The following is an 18101-nucleotide window of genomic DNA, read 5'->3' on the forward strand; positions in this document are numbered from 1 at the left end:
GTGCACCAAGTTCATAACAGATTTTGTGCCACTTATGTTGGTCCTAAGATGACCTAATATGCTAATGTAGATGATTAACAACATTTACCTTTTCAATGGCTGGTTAAATCCGTGATCGAAGATTATTTGCTGGAAGACTATTTCCAAATTTCTAGAAGGAATAAGAGTTGGGTATGTTCCCTACCACTTTAACATCTAATTCACACAATTTCAGAACCCAACGATCGTTCACCCACCAATATATGAACTTAAGATTGTACCACAATATATATTTCCCTACCATAATAGATAATACCATTACTAGTTTCTACTTTCTAGTTCAACCGAAATTTATGGATTTTCTAATAAAATCAAATAAGAAAACCAAATATAGTTAATATTGGTGTTCCACGCCATAAATGGTTGAACACAAACCACATGGATTCACCTCTTGTTCGATTACAACTTGAATCTTGAAAGTAATAAAGAAACAATCAATAATATGTGAACAGAATTGTAAAATAGATTGGGTTAGGTCCTTCGTTCACCGCAAAATCAGGAGTAATTGTCGGAGACTCTAGTTAACATATTAAAAGTAGCACAACATATTATGATCTCACGTCACGTAAAATTGGGTCACTTTCAATCGTTTTCCTATATTTGCGAACATACCTAGAAATAGGAAAGAAAAAAAAAGAGTATGAAAACAATAAAAAGCAGTAAAGCACTTTATACACACCAAAAAAGCTGATGTCAAAAAAAAAAAGAGAGACCTATATATATATTATTAGTATTACTTTTCTATGATTTTTTTGCTTTTGACTTTTTTTTTGACAATAAAAGAGACATACCATTCTCATTATGGCAAACTAAAACCAATGCTCTATATGGTAACTGGAGCTTTGTCTAGTTGTGTACTTTGTCTAAACAGCATCAAAAGTTCTGCTAGACAAAAAAAAAAGTTCGGCTAGACAAATTCCTTTTGAGAAAAGAAAAAAATTTCTCAACGTCCAAGTTTTTATTTTACGTTGGTAAAACGGTATGTCTAACATAAAATTTAAAGTGACTCAATTGGTAAAATGGTTTAAAATAAAAGTTCAATGGGTTGAGATGTTCTGGACTCACTTTCTCCCTTATTATATTAATGAATAGCCGAATTGTAAGAAAATAATTTTTCTTTTTCCTGGTCTTATTCAAATTATATGATTACGATTTTCTTCATTTTATATTTTGATGTAAGTATAAAATATAGTCATCCACGTCATGAAACAACAACAAATATTTAATATTCTCTTCGTCTTACATAGTTTGATGTTTTAGAGAATTTTTTTTGTCCTTCAAAGATTGATTTTCTAAATATTTTTAGTAAGTGAAAAAGTCAGTAAACTAAATCATCACACAGATATATGAATGACCACAAATAAAAACAAATAAATTATCAGAAAAAATAAATAATAAATAGTTACATTCTTTCTCTGTATTAATATGTGTGAAAAGTCCTACACATCAAACTGAGGAACAAGTCCTACACATCAAACTATGAGGGACAGAAGGAGTAATATACTTAGCGCCTACTGGCTACCTAAGAGGTCATGTTTCTATTTACTCGATGATGGATGGTAAAATAGTCGTTATTTGTGAGAATGTAAAAGAGATGAGAGGAAAATATACAAAAACACACTTTTGGCAAAAGAAAATAACCTACACAATAACAAAGAAAAAAACTATATCTACTTAATTCTAAACACTCCGAATGTAAAAGAAAATATTGCAAAATCACATATATGATAACAGGTTGTGTCCTTCTTATCCAAAAAGAAAAGAAAATGTAAAAGCGTTTTTGGATCCTCAAATCAAATCTTAGTCCTCTGTTTTGTCCGCTTTCCCTTCTTTTGCTCCTCTTGTCTTACTCATTTTCCATCCCCTTCTTTCTCAAATAATCTCTAGAATACATATATAGACAAGAACAGGGTTTTTGGATCCTCAAATCAAATATTGGTCCCTAGAAATTTCTACTAATCCTCTTGTGTTACATTACATTCTCTAGTTGACTAGTTGCGTTCCACTGAACTTGGAATTATGTTGATTCTCTTTATCCTCTTCAGTTCGAGCAGAACTTCTCCATAACATAGCTTATAGCCCGAGTAAAATGTAGTAAACAAGTGTGATCGGTAGTGCGATAAGCATTCCGAATATAACCCTGCAATACCAATAACACATTAATAAAATTAGTGATCTCATCTTACATAACGTCTATTTTTTTAATCTTGATTCAATGTAATGTATTTACCCTGTACTCAAGATTGCTGGATGAACATTGTACTCCTTTGCAAACACGAACGGCACAATCCCTTGAGGCAATGCTGCCTACAACGTTACCACAATATTTGGTTTAGTTACTTCTTGCAAGGAAATAAGAGGAGATTTTTGTCAACTACTAATAAAAAATAATGTTAATTTACCTGAACAATGGCCACACGCAATAGGTCTCCGCGTAATCCGATAGCCATTGCTGCCACGGCCATTACCGCTGGTCCTGTGAAGAATCTCACCGCCATTGCAAAAGTTGCCGTGGAATTTCCACATGCGATTAATTTGGGTTGCAAGGCCATGAACAACCCTTCACCATTTGATCACATTTCAATAAATTAGTTTCCAGTTTCCACTCAAAACAATAAGTGATGAATGATGCATACATACATGTAAACGTAATCTAAATCCAATAAATGGTGATGACGATGATGCATAAATGTACATTGTAAGTCCAATCAACTTCCACTTAATATGGGGACCACGACAACAATCAAGAACACGAGCTATGTCCTCCCACCACGACCGTTTATATAATACGTTGTCGCATCAATGACCCTACCTGTCGGATGGTCCATACCGTAACGGGTCACCTCGAAAAAAATCTTAGAAAAATACCAACCATATTTGACTATCCGAATCCTCAACTAAAAAAATTACAAAAACGCCGTACGATTGTGTATGCTGTGACTTTTGATTGGCGTAAAAATAGAAAGAATAATTGAGTTAACGGGAAAAACAGAGTAATAAGAATGACTCACCCAAACTGAACATTGCCATACCAAGACCAGCATCAGAGAGAATTGAGATTGACTGTTGAATGATTTTAGGCATTGCCACATCCCACCTTCATAATCCAAGTTACTATAATCATTACTCTCACTTAAAATGTCATAACAATGATAAGTAGTTAGTTAACTTTTGATTACCTGAAAGCGACAAGAGCGTAGATGAGACCAATGAGGCTAGAGTAAGTGTTTGGGTTCCTTATGAGTTTTCTCCACACCATAATCAGTATCAGCCGAGTCATCACACTAGCTGGCGGCATATGTTTTACCGGTACGGTTTCACCTGTTTCTATAACTTCTTTAGGGTTTAGCTCTGCCGCTGAGTTACATCGAAGCTTGTGTAGTCCGGTAGGCACTTCCTTGACTCCCTCCGATTCTTCTGCACCGTCAAAGTCTCCGTTCATCGGACCAGCTGCAGAATTTAAGCAAATATCAGATTTGTGACACTTTGTTATATAGAAATAAAATTTAAGTAAAACCTTTGGTTCACCTCTTTGTGGAGGATCAGAGATCATCATTCGAATCTCTTTTGCACCGCCTTGATCTGATTTCCCGGTTTGTTCGGTGGCTCCATTATCAACTTGGAGACCCGCTCTGTCCGAAACGGGTGACCCGTTTGATCCCCAAACAAACATATGTAACTCCTTAGCATCATGACTATTAGATTTTCCAACATGATGATTATCTTTCTGAACTTTACTACCGGTTTTAGTACCGGCAGTAAACTCCGGGTTTGGAGCTGGGTACGACCCGGGAGCTCCTCCCGGGTAATACCCAAATCTTGGCGATGAAGCCATAGCACAACTCTCCTCAAAATTCGAAGGTCTAGGAGTTGGTCCTCTAGAGGACTGAACAGAGTACATATCCGCCGGACCAAAATTCGAAAGCCGGCCACCGGGAAATCCCATCATAGAGTAAAAATCAGAATGGTTGAAGTTAGAACCTCTCGGAGTTGTGTTAAGACTGTAAATCTCAGCTCCGGTGAGATTCGAGGGACGTGGAGTCATATTAGTACCACCACAAAAAGATCTCCGTGAAGCGTTTGATTTCCTAACCGTAACATGAAGCTTACCATCGTCTCCGATTTGAGCATCGGTTTCAAGAAAATCATGTCCGTCTAAAGAAACAACATCTGACTCAACTTTGAACGAAACGATCGAAGCACCAGTTTCAGGAAACTGCTCCATGATCAAGATCTTAGCTCCTCTGTATTCGAAGAGAAAGAGAAGAAGCGTGTACCATATTATACACTGAAGTACAACGATCTGAACCATGAGCGAGCCGGAGTACTCGCCGTACATGGCGATCAAGAGAGGTATTCCCATAACGAGAGTGTTTGGGAGAGTAGAGAGTGAAAAGATTGTGATGCTCCATTCAAGACTACCGGAGCGAGTGAAGTTAGCCCAGAGGATTAGTAGAGTGAGCATGATTAGTTTCTGGAGTGTGTCGGCGGCGATGAACCGGAGGTTCATGGCGTAAGGGTTGTTCGAGGAGATGAAGTGGAAAGAGAGGAGAGGAACGGCGAAGATGGCGACAAAACGGTTTATGCCGGAGCATTGGTCCGGTGAGAAGATCTTCCACCATCGGACTGAGCCGTAAGCGAGTATCATAGCTACGTAAAGTGGTATCACCGCCGTGAGGACGGTGTAGAGGTCGTGCCATGTGATCATTGTTTGTTCGCCGGAGTGGCAAAAGTGTAAATTTTCGATGTGTGTGAGAAACCGTTAGGAAGTGGAGTTAGTGTCAGTGATTGTACTCTGTGTGATGACGGAAGCTTTAAACAGAGAAAGTAGTGAGTGAGAGAGTGAGAGAGAGAGGGGAGAAGAAGAAGAATTTGATGATTTTTAGTTTTACGAGAGATGTCCCTTTACAGCTTTTTTATACAGCCAACACATGACGACCTATGTTCCCTATTTTTTTCTTTTTATTTTACTTCTTTTAACATATTTTATAAATGTTTATCTGTTTTTGTACCTTTTTATTTAACTATCTATTTCTGAGCTTTCCCCTAATTTCTGTATCATTTATTTTGAAGATAATATAATGAAATACTATATCATACTATTAGACATCATGTGGTATGAATTTTGTTTCGAAATAGACTGACATTTTCCAGATGTGTTTAGTTGGATACGTATAGTGCTTAAAATGTCAAAGAGTATGTTCATACTGTTTAAAACTACCCATTATTTCTTATAAATTTCTTAGTGTTTATATGCAATATAGAGGTGGTTGATAAAAAAAAAAGTATATATATATATATATATATACAATATAGCGGTATATGTCACACGTATATGAAAATGTCCATTGCTTTAGACCTATCTGTGTCGATTTTTTTTCCGAATCCTTCATCAAAACAAAGACTAAAGACAATGTCTTGAAAAAAAGAGAAAAAAAAAGAAATCAAGTAGATGCCAGTCCAAGATTTCTTGGGCTACTGACTTATTTCTATGCTTGGTTTCTCATAAGCTAATTGTGGGGATAAGATAAGAGTCAGTGGGCATTTTGGCCCGGACAGAAGAAAACAATAAACGTAAACACGAAATATAAGCATGAAATAATGTCGTAGTTGTGACGAAACACGTGATTAAGGCGCAATATATATATTTCTAGATCAATGCTTTCTATGCACTTCCAAGAAATTGGTTTTAACATTTAAGCCAAGATACCCACCCTGTCCATTTTCATAAGGCCTTCCATACATTCTATCTGCCCATTTTGTTCGAAGGTCGGATTTTTCTTTTTGTTGTTGTCGGGAAAGTAGGAGTTTAAAAGCATATCTTATGGAATATGAAATCTCAAAGATCTTCACGCGAGAGTATCAATGTGTTATATGTCTTTTTCTATTCGAATTGTTTCAGTTGGAATTTGGAATTTATTAGAGTATAGATGAAACTGGTTTATATTAATTAGAATTAACCGGATTGTTAACTCCGATTTAGTAAAGTGTGATACATATATAAGAAGAGAAAATGTAAATGTACACATTAAGCTGAATGAGAATGAGTTCTTTTGATCTTTGTTTCCTAACTAACTTTCTTGCTCTCTCATTCATCTAACATGGTATCAGAGCGATGAATCAACTTCATCATCTTCGAACTTGTTTCCGATCTTCATCTTCTTCCATTTTTTTTACCTAAATTGATCGGATCTTTTCTCTGATTGATAATTTCTAACAAATTGAGCTCAAAATGGTTACGCTTCGTCGAACTTCAAAGTGAATAGCTCATAGTTCTGGTTCTGCAGCGAAATCAAAGACCACTCGACCTATTCCGGCGAGTTACCCGTCTTCTCCGACGATATCACCCTCACATTCACCTATTCCGGTGAGAATTACTCAAGATCCATCTATTCTGATGAATCATGTTACCTTTGGAGCTAATCCTGCTTCTTTCGGAGCTAATCATGCTTCTTTCGGAGCTAATCCTGTTTCTCTTGGAGCTAATCATGCTTCCTTTGGAGTCAATCCTGCTTCCTCTTCAATTCCGATACAATCCTTTGGTGTTGCAAATCCTCTCTCATCTCAAATGTCACAAAAATAGTTCGCTTTTGATGGGATCCAGTATTCTCCTTACTTCTTAAACAGCGGCGACAATCCAGGATCTTCTATCATCTCTGAAGTACTTGATGGAACAAACTATAACACTTGGAATATAGCTATTACTACCGCCTTAGATGCTAAGAATAAACTTGCGTTTGTGGATGGATCTCTTCCTAGACCATTAGAAACACATCAACATTATCGCATTTGGTCAAGATGTAACTCAATGGTGAAATCTTGGATTCTGAATTCTGTGACAAAAGAAATCTATGGAAATATTCTACAATTCAAAGATGCTTCTGCGATGTGGCAAGACCTACTTGTGCGCTTCCATATCACGAATTTACCAAGGTCATATCAACTAACACAACAAATCTGGTCTCTTCATCAAGGATCTACGGATCTGTCAACCTATTACACGAAACTTAAGACACTGTGGGATGATCTTGATGGAGCGGATTGTGTTAAAACTTGTCAAAAATGTAGTTGTTGCAGAGCCACATCTGTCCAAGCTGAGCACACAAAGATCATTAAGTTCTTAGCTGGTCTCAATGAATCATATCAAGTACTCGAAGCCAAAATCATCATGAAGAAACATGTACCTACTCTTGCTGCAGTCTACAACTTACTTGATCAGGACTATAGTCAGAGAAGTATTACTCCTGTTCAGAATGCTTCAGTCTTTCATGTGGCTAACCCTGAGGTCCTTACAAATATTGCATCGGTCAATGCTACCTACACTCAGAAGACAGGCAGACCCATTTGTTCTCACTGCGGTTATAATGGTCATACTATAGACAAATTTTACAAGATACATGGGTATCCAGTGGGTTTCAAACACAAGGGAAAGGTTACTGCTTCTTCTTCCAAACCAGTAGTGGCTCAAATGACCTTAACAAATTCAATTGTCAATGATTACACTTTCTGCAATCAGTCAAGAGCACTTTCTCAAGACCAAATTCAGGGTGTCATAGCCTACTTCAACTCGCAGCTCTCAACACCATTGGATCAGACTTCGATGCCATCTACCTCTGGTGGTCTTATCACTGCATTGCCTGGTATGGCTTTCTCATCTACTACTTTACACTTTGTGGGGATCTTGAGAGCCACCGGTAATACATTGTCATCTAGGTCTCTGATCATAGATAGTGGTGCTACTCATCATGTTTCACATGATAAGAGCTTATTTGTGAATATGACTAAGAATGTCTGTGATAAAACCGTGACTCTACCTACTGGACCAGATATACGAATTGCAGGCGTTGGTCAGATTCGACTAAATGAATCTCTGATTTTGAATAATGTTCTTTATATCCTAGATTTTCGCCTCAATATTCTCAGTGTAAGCCAGTTAACCAGAGATTTGGGTTGTCGTGTTATGTTTGATCAAGATTCTTGCATGATACAGGATCCTATCAGGGGACTGATGATACAAATCTACAATCTGTATGTGCTTGATAGAGCTTCAATCACTGCTCCAGGGAATCAAGACTTATCTTGTGTAGTCAATGTTGTTGTAGATACAGCTCTGTGGCACAATAGATTAGGTCATCCATCTGTTGTAAAAATAGAATCTATTACAGATGTACTTGGTGTTAAACAAAGAAATAAAGATTTCCATTGTATCATTTGCCCCAAGCTAAACAGAAGCACCTCCCTTATGTTTCTCAAAATAATATATGTGAGAATGTTTTCGATTTACTCCATATTGACATCTGGGGACCATTCTCTGTGCCAACTGTAGAAGGATACATATACTTTCTTACGATCGTGGATGATCACAGCAGAGTGACATGGCTATATCTATTAAGGACTAAGTCAGAAGTTCTTACTGTTTTCCCGGAATTCTTAAAAATGGTGGAGACTCAGTACAAAGCAGTTGTTAAAGGAGTAAGATTAGATAATGCTCCAGAGTTGTTTTTTACAAATCTTTATAAATCTAAAGGAATCATAGCTTATCACTCATGTCCAGAAACCGCAGAACAGAACTCAGTGGTGGAGAGAAAACACCAACACATCTTGAATGTAGCAAGATCTCTCATGTTTCAAGCCAATCTGCCATTAGAGTATTGGGGAGACTGTGTATTGACTTCTGTTTTCCTCATTAACAGATTACCTTCCCCTTTTTTGAAGAATAAAACACCCTATAAGATTCTCACATCGAAGAAACCAGATTATAAGGGAATAAGAGTCTTTGGTTGTCTATGTTACAGCTCAACCTTGCCGAAGAATAGACACAAGTTTCAACCACGATCACGAGCATGTCTCTTCCTTGGCTATCCTGCAGGGTATAAAGGTTACAAACTGCTGGATTTGGAGACTCAAACAGTCCACATTTCTCGAAATGTAGTCTTCCATGAAGACATCTTCCTATTTGCTGATGGTACGTGATCTTATCCTGATTTTGTCTTTATGAAGGATTCTGCAGTAGATATTAATCATTCTCCCACAGATACTAGTGAACTTCCTGTAGTAGTGAGGGAACACTCTACAGTTGTGAATGAAACTGGTTGTGAGAATGATTCTTCTGCAATTGATAATCCTCTCATTGAACAGACTAAGAGAATATCTAAGCCACCTGGCTACCTACATGATTACTACTGCATTCTGACTGCTACAGATGTTCCTTATCCTTTGGCTTCATATGGGACTTATGAAAATCTCACAGAGGAATATAAAGCATATATTTGTGCAGTTACTAAGTTTGCAGAACCTGCTACTTTCAAGCAAGCAAAGAAATTTGATGAGTGGATCCAAGCCATGAATGAGGAACTTATTGCTCTTGAGAGCACTCACACATGGACTATCTGCTCACTTCTTCCAAATAAACGTGCTATTGACTGCAAATGGGTTTACAAAACTAAACTCAATTCTGATGGAAGGTTGGAGCGATACAAAACACGACTTGTAGCAAAAGGATATACACAACAAGAAGGTGTGTATTTTGTTGATACCTTCTCTCCGGTTGCTAAAATGACTACAGTCAAGACTCTTTTAGCTGTAGCATCTGCCAAACAGTGGAGTTTACATCAGTTAGACATCTCTAATGTCTTTTTAAACAGCGACCTTGATGAAGAGATCTACATGACTCTTCCGCCTGGCTATACTGCAAAACCAGGAGAGACACTATCACCAAATCCTGTCTGTAAGTTGAATAAATATCTCTACGGTTTAAAGCAGGCCCCGCGACAATGGTTCATGAAATTTAGCTATGTTCATGTGAAGCTTGGTTTCCAGAAATCACACACTGATCACACACTGTTTGTGAAGAATTAGAAAGGAAAATACATTGTTGTCCTGGTGTATGTTGATGATATTATCATCACATCAAATGATGATGCAGAAGTTACTCAACTCAAATTTGATCTACGTAGTTCTTTCAAGCTTCGAGATCTAGGACGATTGCGATATTTTCTTGGTCTTGAGATTGCAAGGTCTAGCAAGGGAATCTCCATCTATCAACGAAAGTATACGTTGGAATTACTCGAAGAAACTGGTTTATTGGCTTTTCAGGCTTCTACTTTACCGATGGATCCATATGTGTCACTCGTCCAAGATAGTAAGGAGCCTCTGCTTGATGATCCAAAGCAATATAGGAGATTGGTGGGAAGGATGATGTATTTGACAATAACCATACCCGATATTACTTATGCGGTGAACAGGTTATATCAGTTTACTGCTGCTCCTAAATCTTCTCATTTACAAGCTGCATACAAAGTATTACACTATTTGAAGGGAAGCATTGGTCTGGGCTTGTTCTATTCTGCTACTGCAGATCTTACTTTAACAACTTTCACAAATGCTGACTGGGGTTCTTGTAAGGATTCTAGACGCTCAACCACTGGATTTTGCATGTTCCTTGGAACCTCTTTGATCTCTTGGAAGTCCAAGAAGCAAAGCATTGTCTCCATGTCTTCATCTGAATCCGAATACCGTGCAATGGGGGTTGGCGTCAAAGAGATTCAATGGTTAGTGAATCTACTGACTGAACTGCAGGTACCTCAAGCTAAAGCAGTTGCTTTCTTTTGCGATAACACAGCTGCAATTCACATTACAAATAATGCTGTCTTTCACAAAAGAACCAAGCATCTGGAGATGGATTGTCACAAAGTCAGAAAAGCAGTCACTAATGGTCTTGTGAAGACGCTCCATGTCAAGACGGATCAACAACTGGCTGACGTCCTGACTAAAGCCGTAAAGCCTGGACAGTTTCATTCTCTTATTGGCAAGATGGGTTTGAATTCAATCTACATGCCATCTTGAGGGGGAATATTAGAGTATAAATGAAACTGGTTTATATTGATTAGAGTTAACCGGATTGTTAATTCCCGTTTAGTAAAATGTGATACATATATAAGAAGAAAAAATGTAAATGTATACGTTAAGCTGAATGAGAATGAGTTGTTTTGATCTTCGTTTCCTAACTAACTTTCTTGCTCTCTTGTATAAAGTCACAATTGTAATTTATTTTGTAACGAAATATTGTTTTTTTCTTTTACTTTTGCATTTTCTTTCATAATCGATTTTTTTTTTAGATGTAGAAATCAATAAATACGTATAAAATCCTTATAATCTATGTTCAGTTCGATTTGTTAGGTCAATTTTATTTTTGAGATTAAACACTGCAAAATGGTGGAAACTCATATTAAACATACTTTACATACATCTTGACCAAAATCAATAATTGAGAAACATAACATGACACATGTACTGGTGGAATTAAAAGATGAAGAGAGCAAAAAAGGAAAATCTTAACCATCCATGTATGTAATACCATATTTTTGGACCAACAAATTATTTCTATGGTTAGACGTTATTGAGAGATGGGCCTTTAGTAGAGAGCGACGCAACGGCCTCAGCGACGGTTAAAAAGAGAAACTCGGTCCTCATGAACTCCTTTTCTTCGTCGGCTCTTTGTAGCTTCTCCATCACTTCACTTAAAGGGTTCACAAACACAAGCTGCACACAGGAAAAAAAAAACCGTTTATACAAATTCAAGTTAGGTTTCTTGGTTCAATGAAGAAAAAACGGTTTGCCAAACAGCTTTTTTTACCTCGATGTCCTTCTTGGCGGTTGTTTTCTTCAATTCCTTAAAGAAGGTGACTCCGGTTGTGTCTACACCGCTCACGGCTTTAACATATATAGTAATAAAAACAGAGTTAGCTAAGAAAATAAAGTTTTTAAAACATGCTTAAAATGGATCGTTGTTGTTGTTGTTGTTGTTGTTTTTTTTTTTTTTTTTTTAAGTTAACCAATTGGCACTGTTCTATTAAGACTAACCTGACATTTCAAGTATCAAGAAACGAAGGTTAGAATGCTTCTCTTGAGCTTCCTCTTCTTCGCATTCTTCGATCCAACGAGAGGTTCTATAAAGTTTTTACACAAGACATAGATTACAAAAAAATGTTAGTATTTTATCTGCCAATGCAACATAGCTATTAAGAAATTTGGTTATTTACGGTAGCTAATAACGAACCTTTCAGTGAGGTAGTTAGAATTGGCGAAATTGACAGGAGATTCTATGCTTAAGATAAGGATTCCAGGGATCCTTTGTGCTTGTTTGTAATGATGAAGATCCCGGTATATATCTGTCCCCGGGAAATTCCCCATTATAACCATTTTTGGCCTAGTTACCTGCATTAATAGCTTAAACAACGATAGCCCGACCGCAATGGCTAGACCGTTTTGAACGGATAAGAAAATGACACCAAAGAACGCGCAAAGCATCACCAAGAAATCAAATTTATCGATCCTCCATATCTGTCGGGCCGCAGGAAGGTCGATGAGTCCGATGACAGCGGTCACGATGATGGCACCGAGGACTACATTAGGAGTGTATTCAAAAAGCGGCATTAAGAAGAGGAGCGTAACCATAACCGTGACCGACATCACAATGTTTGATACCGCGGTTTTAGCTCCCGCGTTGCTATTAACTGCTGATCTAGAGAATGCTCCGGTTGTGACGTAGCAAGATGTGGCAGAGCCTACTACGTTCATTAGACCAATGGCGATCATCTCTTTGTTTCCATCTACGTGGTAGTTCTTTAGCGCTGCGAATGTTCTTCCCACTGCGATTCCTTCCTGTTCAATCATATTACTAATTCAGGCGACGATTGTTTCAAACACTACTTTTTTTTTTACGTTAAGAAAGTAAAAATTGTATTAAATTTGAAAAATCTGATTTAATTTATCAAGAAAAAGACCAAAGTTGGTTGAAATAATAATAAAAACTATAATAACACGTAAAACACAAACTAAAATAAAATTCAAGACCATAAATGATTGAAGTGCGTTGGATGATTTGAGTTGAAAAAACTTTACCGTGAGGGAGACGATTCCGGTGACGAGTCCGGTTTTAGCAACGAGTCCGAGATGACTTCCGTGAAACTGAAGCATGTTCCAAGACGGTGGATTCAAACCTTCTTGTAATTTCCCGATCTGTTAACAAATTAAAGTTTTCAACATTTTACTAAAAAAATATAAAATTAAAACAGAGGATTAGTTTATATAGGAGTAGAAAGAAAGAAGCTTACAACGCTGATTCCGTGACGGTCGGCTCTGAAAACAAAGACAAGAAGCGTAGAGACGATAACCGAGAGAAGTGGAGCTCCGGCTGAGACCCAGAACAGCTTCGGCTTCTTCATGCTCTGCATTCAAATTTCCATTTTATTTAATATGCAGTAGCTTCGGCTGAGACCCATGCAGTAATTTTTTTATTTTTATTATAACATGACATGCATTATGTGGGTTCGAAATACTGACATGTTTGGTTTTGTAAGTAAATGTAAATGCTATTTATATCAAAATACTAGTATTAAAATGTTTTAAACATAAAAAAAAAATCAACTTTATAATGGAAAATAGTTGTTCTGTATCAGTAGTTCGTTATTTATGGCGGGAATAAAGTTTTGAGAAACAATGTAACAAATGTTGTCCATGCATAGTGAGGGATAATCAAAACGGTAATTTAATAGTGTATGAGAGATAAGAAACATACGAGGTGACGTGTGGCGAGCAAGAAGAGCAAGAAGCAAACTCCCATCACAATTGTTTGCCATGACCACTGCATATTGATTATAACATTGTAAGTAAATACAACTGATGAGTAAAAATAAAGGAATTAGGAAGAAGAGAGAAACCTCTTTGGTGTGGTGGAAAACAGAGGAGAGAACAGGGACTACACTCATTTGCTTTGTGAAATGAGTTATCCCAAGCAGAGCTTTTAGCTGTTGCAGTGATACTATTATGGCTGCTCCACCCATAAACCCTATTAGTGTTGCTTTTGATAGAAAGTCTATTATAAATCCCAGCCTGCATATTTAAAATTTTAGAATAAGTCTTAGCACAATGTCTTTATGTATTACTCCCTCCGTTTCATAATATAGGATGTTTTAGAGAGATTTTTTGTTTTATAATATAAGATGTTTTCAAATTTTTATGCTACTTTTAGATTAATTTAATATTTTTTATTATGCAATCATGTTTATGATTGGTTAAATTTTTTTAAAGTGGTATTTTCTTAATCTGCGTGCTTTCACCTAAAATATCTTATATTTTGAAACGGAAGGAATAAGATATAACCTCGAAAACCCCTCTTTCAAATAAAAATATAAAAATATTAAAATATATATAAGAAAAACCAACTAAAAATCTTGATGAGTTGATGTGGCTAGTTAAGCCTTCTTTTTTTTATGTTGATCATGGTTTTTTTATATTTTTTTGTCTACATAAAAACACACGTCATTAAATTTTAGAACATTATCTATGAAATCGATATTTTTTGGTTAATTAAGTTTTCGAACATAACATTAAGTAAATAATAAGAGTGAAATAAATAATAATATTTGATTTACTACTTAACACTTTCTTCTACAAATTTTGTTATATTTTGGAGTAGATCAATAATATCACTAATTGTCTTCTAAACATGAATAAACTTCTAAAAGTAATCTTAAATTCGTTTTGTAATCTTTAATGCAATCAACGCGCACAAGCACGACCACCGACGACATTTATCATGTAACCCTACAGACTGCCACTAGCCTAGTCCAGGCCCAATATTGACCTCATAACACAGATATTTCAATAGATATATAAATCATGGTTCATGCAAAGCTAAAAAAAAGTGAATATATAAAAAATGTTACCTGAGGATTCCAAGAGAGGCTTGAAAGAGACCAGCAAAGAAGGTAGAAGAGAAAGCAAGCTGTAGAAAGAGGACAGGATCGTCTATAGGAGACACTTGTTGCCTTAGCATGGATCCTAAGATCAACGACGCTATGGAGACTGGTCCTACCGCTAGATCTCTTGAGCTTCCCAACACCGCATAAACCAACGGTGGCACGAAGCTCGAGTCTACACATACATCAACACACACGTGTTTATTCCTGTACATCAAAGGATAAGTCGATTTATAATTTCACTTTAGATTCTTTCTTACATAGACCAACGATTGGAGGCAAATTTGCTAGCTTCGCGTAACTTATCCCCTGTTTCCATAAAAACCAAGGAGATGAAAAAAACAATATCAAGAATTGGATTGAAATGGTAGTGAAGGTTTGATCGGAAAGTGAAATGGGACGTCGTGTGAGATTTTGCAAAGTGCCTTATACCTGAGGAATAGCTAAACTGGCGATGGTGAGGCCTGAAACGACGTCGGATTTGAGGAGTCTGAAGCTGTATTCAGGACACCATTGGAGGATTGGGAAAATGTATTGAGCGGCTCGAATGAGTTTGGTACGGTTTGGTTGTCCCCTGAACTGTCTTAAGGGATCGTCCGGGAAGAAAGTTTCCTTCAGCCTTGTCTTCAGCTTCGCCGCCGTGCTCTTATGAGGCGGAGCGACCACCTTGTGCACCTCCATTGATTATTTTGTTAAAAACTCTTGTCACCAGTATTGGTTGTGACTCTTCTCTTTTCTTGGCTCTTTGCTGATAATGTAACCATGAGTATTATTATTTCGGGTCGGTCTTTAACATTTTATAATGGTATCATATCTTGGCCTCTCCTTTTTTTTTTGTGGTTATATTAGAAAATAATTATTTTGGAAAACTTACACGTACTATTGTTTCTGTAAAAACCAATAATTTTGAGCCGATATTCCCTTTTTGTTTGTTTTTTAGGCGTTTATTTATCTTCCACAATTCTATGTACGATCGAATACAAAAAAAAAGCAATCTCACTGATATAAAACATTCGCCACCTTGAGAACTTGTTAATAATGCATATACATCTATGACGTATTTAACAGGATGTAAAAAACATAATAATACAGTAATGATCATTGATATGCTATATGGATAGTTTTGTTAAACTACGTACAGAATAATATAACTAGTTTAGTTGCATGAATTTATTTTTGCAGAAAATTATAAAATGAGAACTAGCTAGTTTTGATTTTTTGTTAAGTACACTACTAATAATAACACTTTTAGAAATGCAGCGATAATTTATAACAGTATTACTTTTCAAAATTTAAAAATGTAAAGAAATAACTAATACTATGAATAATGCATAAGAAATATATCGATCTGCTCTGTTACCCGCTGTGATCGTAAAAGAAAGAGAGAGTCGACCAACTAGCCTACTAGGAGTTGTTGTTTACATTAATCCAGACAAAGAGAAAGTTGAATGAGTTTTAGACTTATCGGCTCTGTGTCAATAAGTCGAGCCCACAAATTAAATATATAATTGAATATATCAAATACATATCTATCTAATTTGTGAAATGATAACTAATTATAACACTATTTATATTTGTGGACTCATTAAGTGACAATGATATTCGGTTTGTCAGATATCATAATATCTAGTTTTAATATTGGTCTAGAATTTATGGTTACTAAAAAGATTTAGTGAAAAGAATACATGAAAACATTCGAGCTCAACTAGTTACATGAATATAAACTGAACAAATTGGATGAAATAGTTAAAGGTAAATTAAACTAGTTGGAAAACTAGGTAGCTTAGTTAGATGAATTGATTAGCAATTCAACCGAGCTCGATAAACTGATCAAGTACTAACCCAACTAAATAAACCGGTCAACTAACACTTGAATTGATAAATCATAACTCAAAGACAAATAAATGTATTAGACAAATGGTGTTAAGATGAAACTGTCACCTACACCTTAATAAAAGGATCGTCTGGCTCTCACGTTTCACCTTAATATCCACACACAATTCAACTTTACATTGCTCTAGTTTCTTGTGTAACAATTTATATATCATTGGTTTGTTATCTCATGCCAATCGTTTTCTTTGTGTATAACATGTACAAGATGAAGATATTGTTCACACTTCACAGTTTCATTTTCTGACAGAAAAAGTAAAATTTTATGTCGTCTTAGGTTAACTAAGTAGTGATATGAAACAATTACAGTATAATAAGGTACGTGATTTTATAATTTTTTTTAAAAAGAATTGGTGATACTATAGTTTGATACTGGAAGAATATCTTCTCAATGTGAATCAGATCGAGTTTATATTAATTTAATTAATGAATCTCGGACATTCCTTGTTTCCGGTGAAAAGAACGAAAGGGACCAAATTATTGGAATAATCATACTCATATATAACATGAAGAATCTAACCAAACGTATAAAAGATAGAAAATTTCCCAACCAAACCTATCTATGTCGACGGAAAAAATCGTCTTCAACCTATATATTTGAATTAATCCAGCCGGACAATATCATATAGTTATATGAATAAAAATCAAATTTATTCCGGTTCACACTATTTTGTTAATAAGGAGTGAATGTTAACTAAAGATAGTTCGTTTTTATGGTGGGCTAGCTTAGATCTAAAGTTTAATCAAACATTATCCAACGTGGTTCTTCTGTCGGAACACAAATTAAGAAGGATAAGATGAACTAATGAATTAGTTAATGCAATTTGTTTACAGTTTGATTCCAATGTACAAAATTGAATCAATATACCAAACTGTTTTCGATAAGTTATAATCCAAACTGGAAGATTCTAGACCCACTAATTATTATTGGGACCATCTAAAAATGGTGGAATAAAAAGTGAGCATTGGTGTAAGATTCATTATGAATTCCTGATCTTCTTTTTTTCGATGGCGTAAGAATTTTTTTTTTTGTCACTGGTTGCAGTTGAATGGTAGAACATATTGGCACGGAAGGTGACTTATCTCAGAAACATTAGCTGTAGAAATGTTTTTTTGAAGATTCTTGTATATCAACAAAAATGTTTTGGATATTGATCAAAACTTCATATTATCATATCCATTGAATCACATTATGTTTAGTTTCACCCGTTTTAAAACTATTTTATACAGTATTAGTGTACTACTATTAATAGCAATTATTGCATTTATTTGCTATATTTTATGTATAGTTTGTTTCTTAGATCTCCTTTCTTGTCATCGTCAATAACCTTAACTTTTACTTACTATGCTTATGATTTATTCTTTCTTATTATAACGTTGTTTTGGTTGTTGTGAAAAAAATCAGTGAGT

The 18101-nt window shown here is 35.8% G+C and overlaps 3 protein-coding genes across 4 annotated transcripts; 1 reads left to right on the forward strand and 2 right to left on the reverse strand.

The window, feature by feature from the left end:
• Nucleotides 1-1594: 1594 nt before the first annotated feature.
• On the reverse strand, nucleotides 1595-5087 carry LOC104743476 (auxin efflux carrier component 7-like). Of its 2 annotated transcripts, XM_019235488.2 has the most exons (6): nucleotides 3568-5087; nucleotides 3219-3489; nucleotides 3051-3136; nucleotides 2442-2599; nucleotides 2270-2346; nucleotides 1595-2179 (listed from the first exon to the last, which is right to left on the reverse strand). In XM_019235488.2, exons 1-6 carry the CDS (start codon nucleotides 4745-4747, stop codon nucleotides 2113-2115), a joined length of 1839 nt encoding a protein of 612 aa, XP_019091033.2. In that variant the 5' UTR covers nucleotides 4748-5087; the 3' UTR covers nucleotides 1595-2112. The 2 variants fall into 2 exon arrangements, with proteins under 2 accessions (XP_019091033.2, XP_087341567.1); XM_087485441.1 differs by having other exon boundaries at nucleotides 3219-4971.
• Nucleotides 5088-6649: 1562 nt separating this feature from the next.
• Nucleotides 6650-8365, forward strand: LOC147928029 (uncharacterized). Its single transcript, XM_087485985.1, has one exon. The coding sequence runs from the start codon at nucleotides 6848-6850 to the stop codon at nucleotides 8363-8365; it is 1518 nt and encodes a 505-aa protein (XP_087342111.1). The 5' UTR covers nucleotides 6650-6847.
• Nucleotides 8366-11244: 2879 nt separating this feature from the next.
• LOC104741023 (putative sulfate transporter 3.3) lies at nucleotides 11245-16235 on the reverse strand. The gene is made up of 11 exons (XM_010461783.3): nucleotides 15234-16235; nucleotides 15062-15110; nucleotides 14769-14976; nucleotides 13761-13932; nucleotides 13619-13684; nucleotides 13155-13268; nucleotides 12943-13059; nucleotides 12098-12702; nucleotides 11902-11987; nucleotides 11675-11751; nucleotides 11245-11580 (listed from the first exon to the last, which is right to left on the reverse strand). The coding sequence occupies exons 1-11, from the start codon at nucleotides 15480-15482 to the stop codon at nucleotides 11428-11430; spliced, it is 1896 nt and encodes a 631-aa protein (XP_010460085.1). The 5' UTR covers nucleotides 15483-16235; the 3' UTR covers nucleotides 11245-11427.
• Between the last annotated feature and the right edge of the window lie 1866 nt (nucleotides 16236-18101).

This window comes from Camelina sativa, chromosome 14 (genome assembly GCF_030686135.1).
Source record: "Camelina sativa cultivar CO46 ecotype springtype chromosome 14, ASM3068613v1".
NCBI classification, from domain to species: Eukaryota; Viridiplantae; Streptophyta; class Magnoliopsida; order Brassicales; family Brassicaceae; genus Camelina; species Camelina sativa.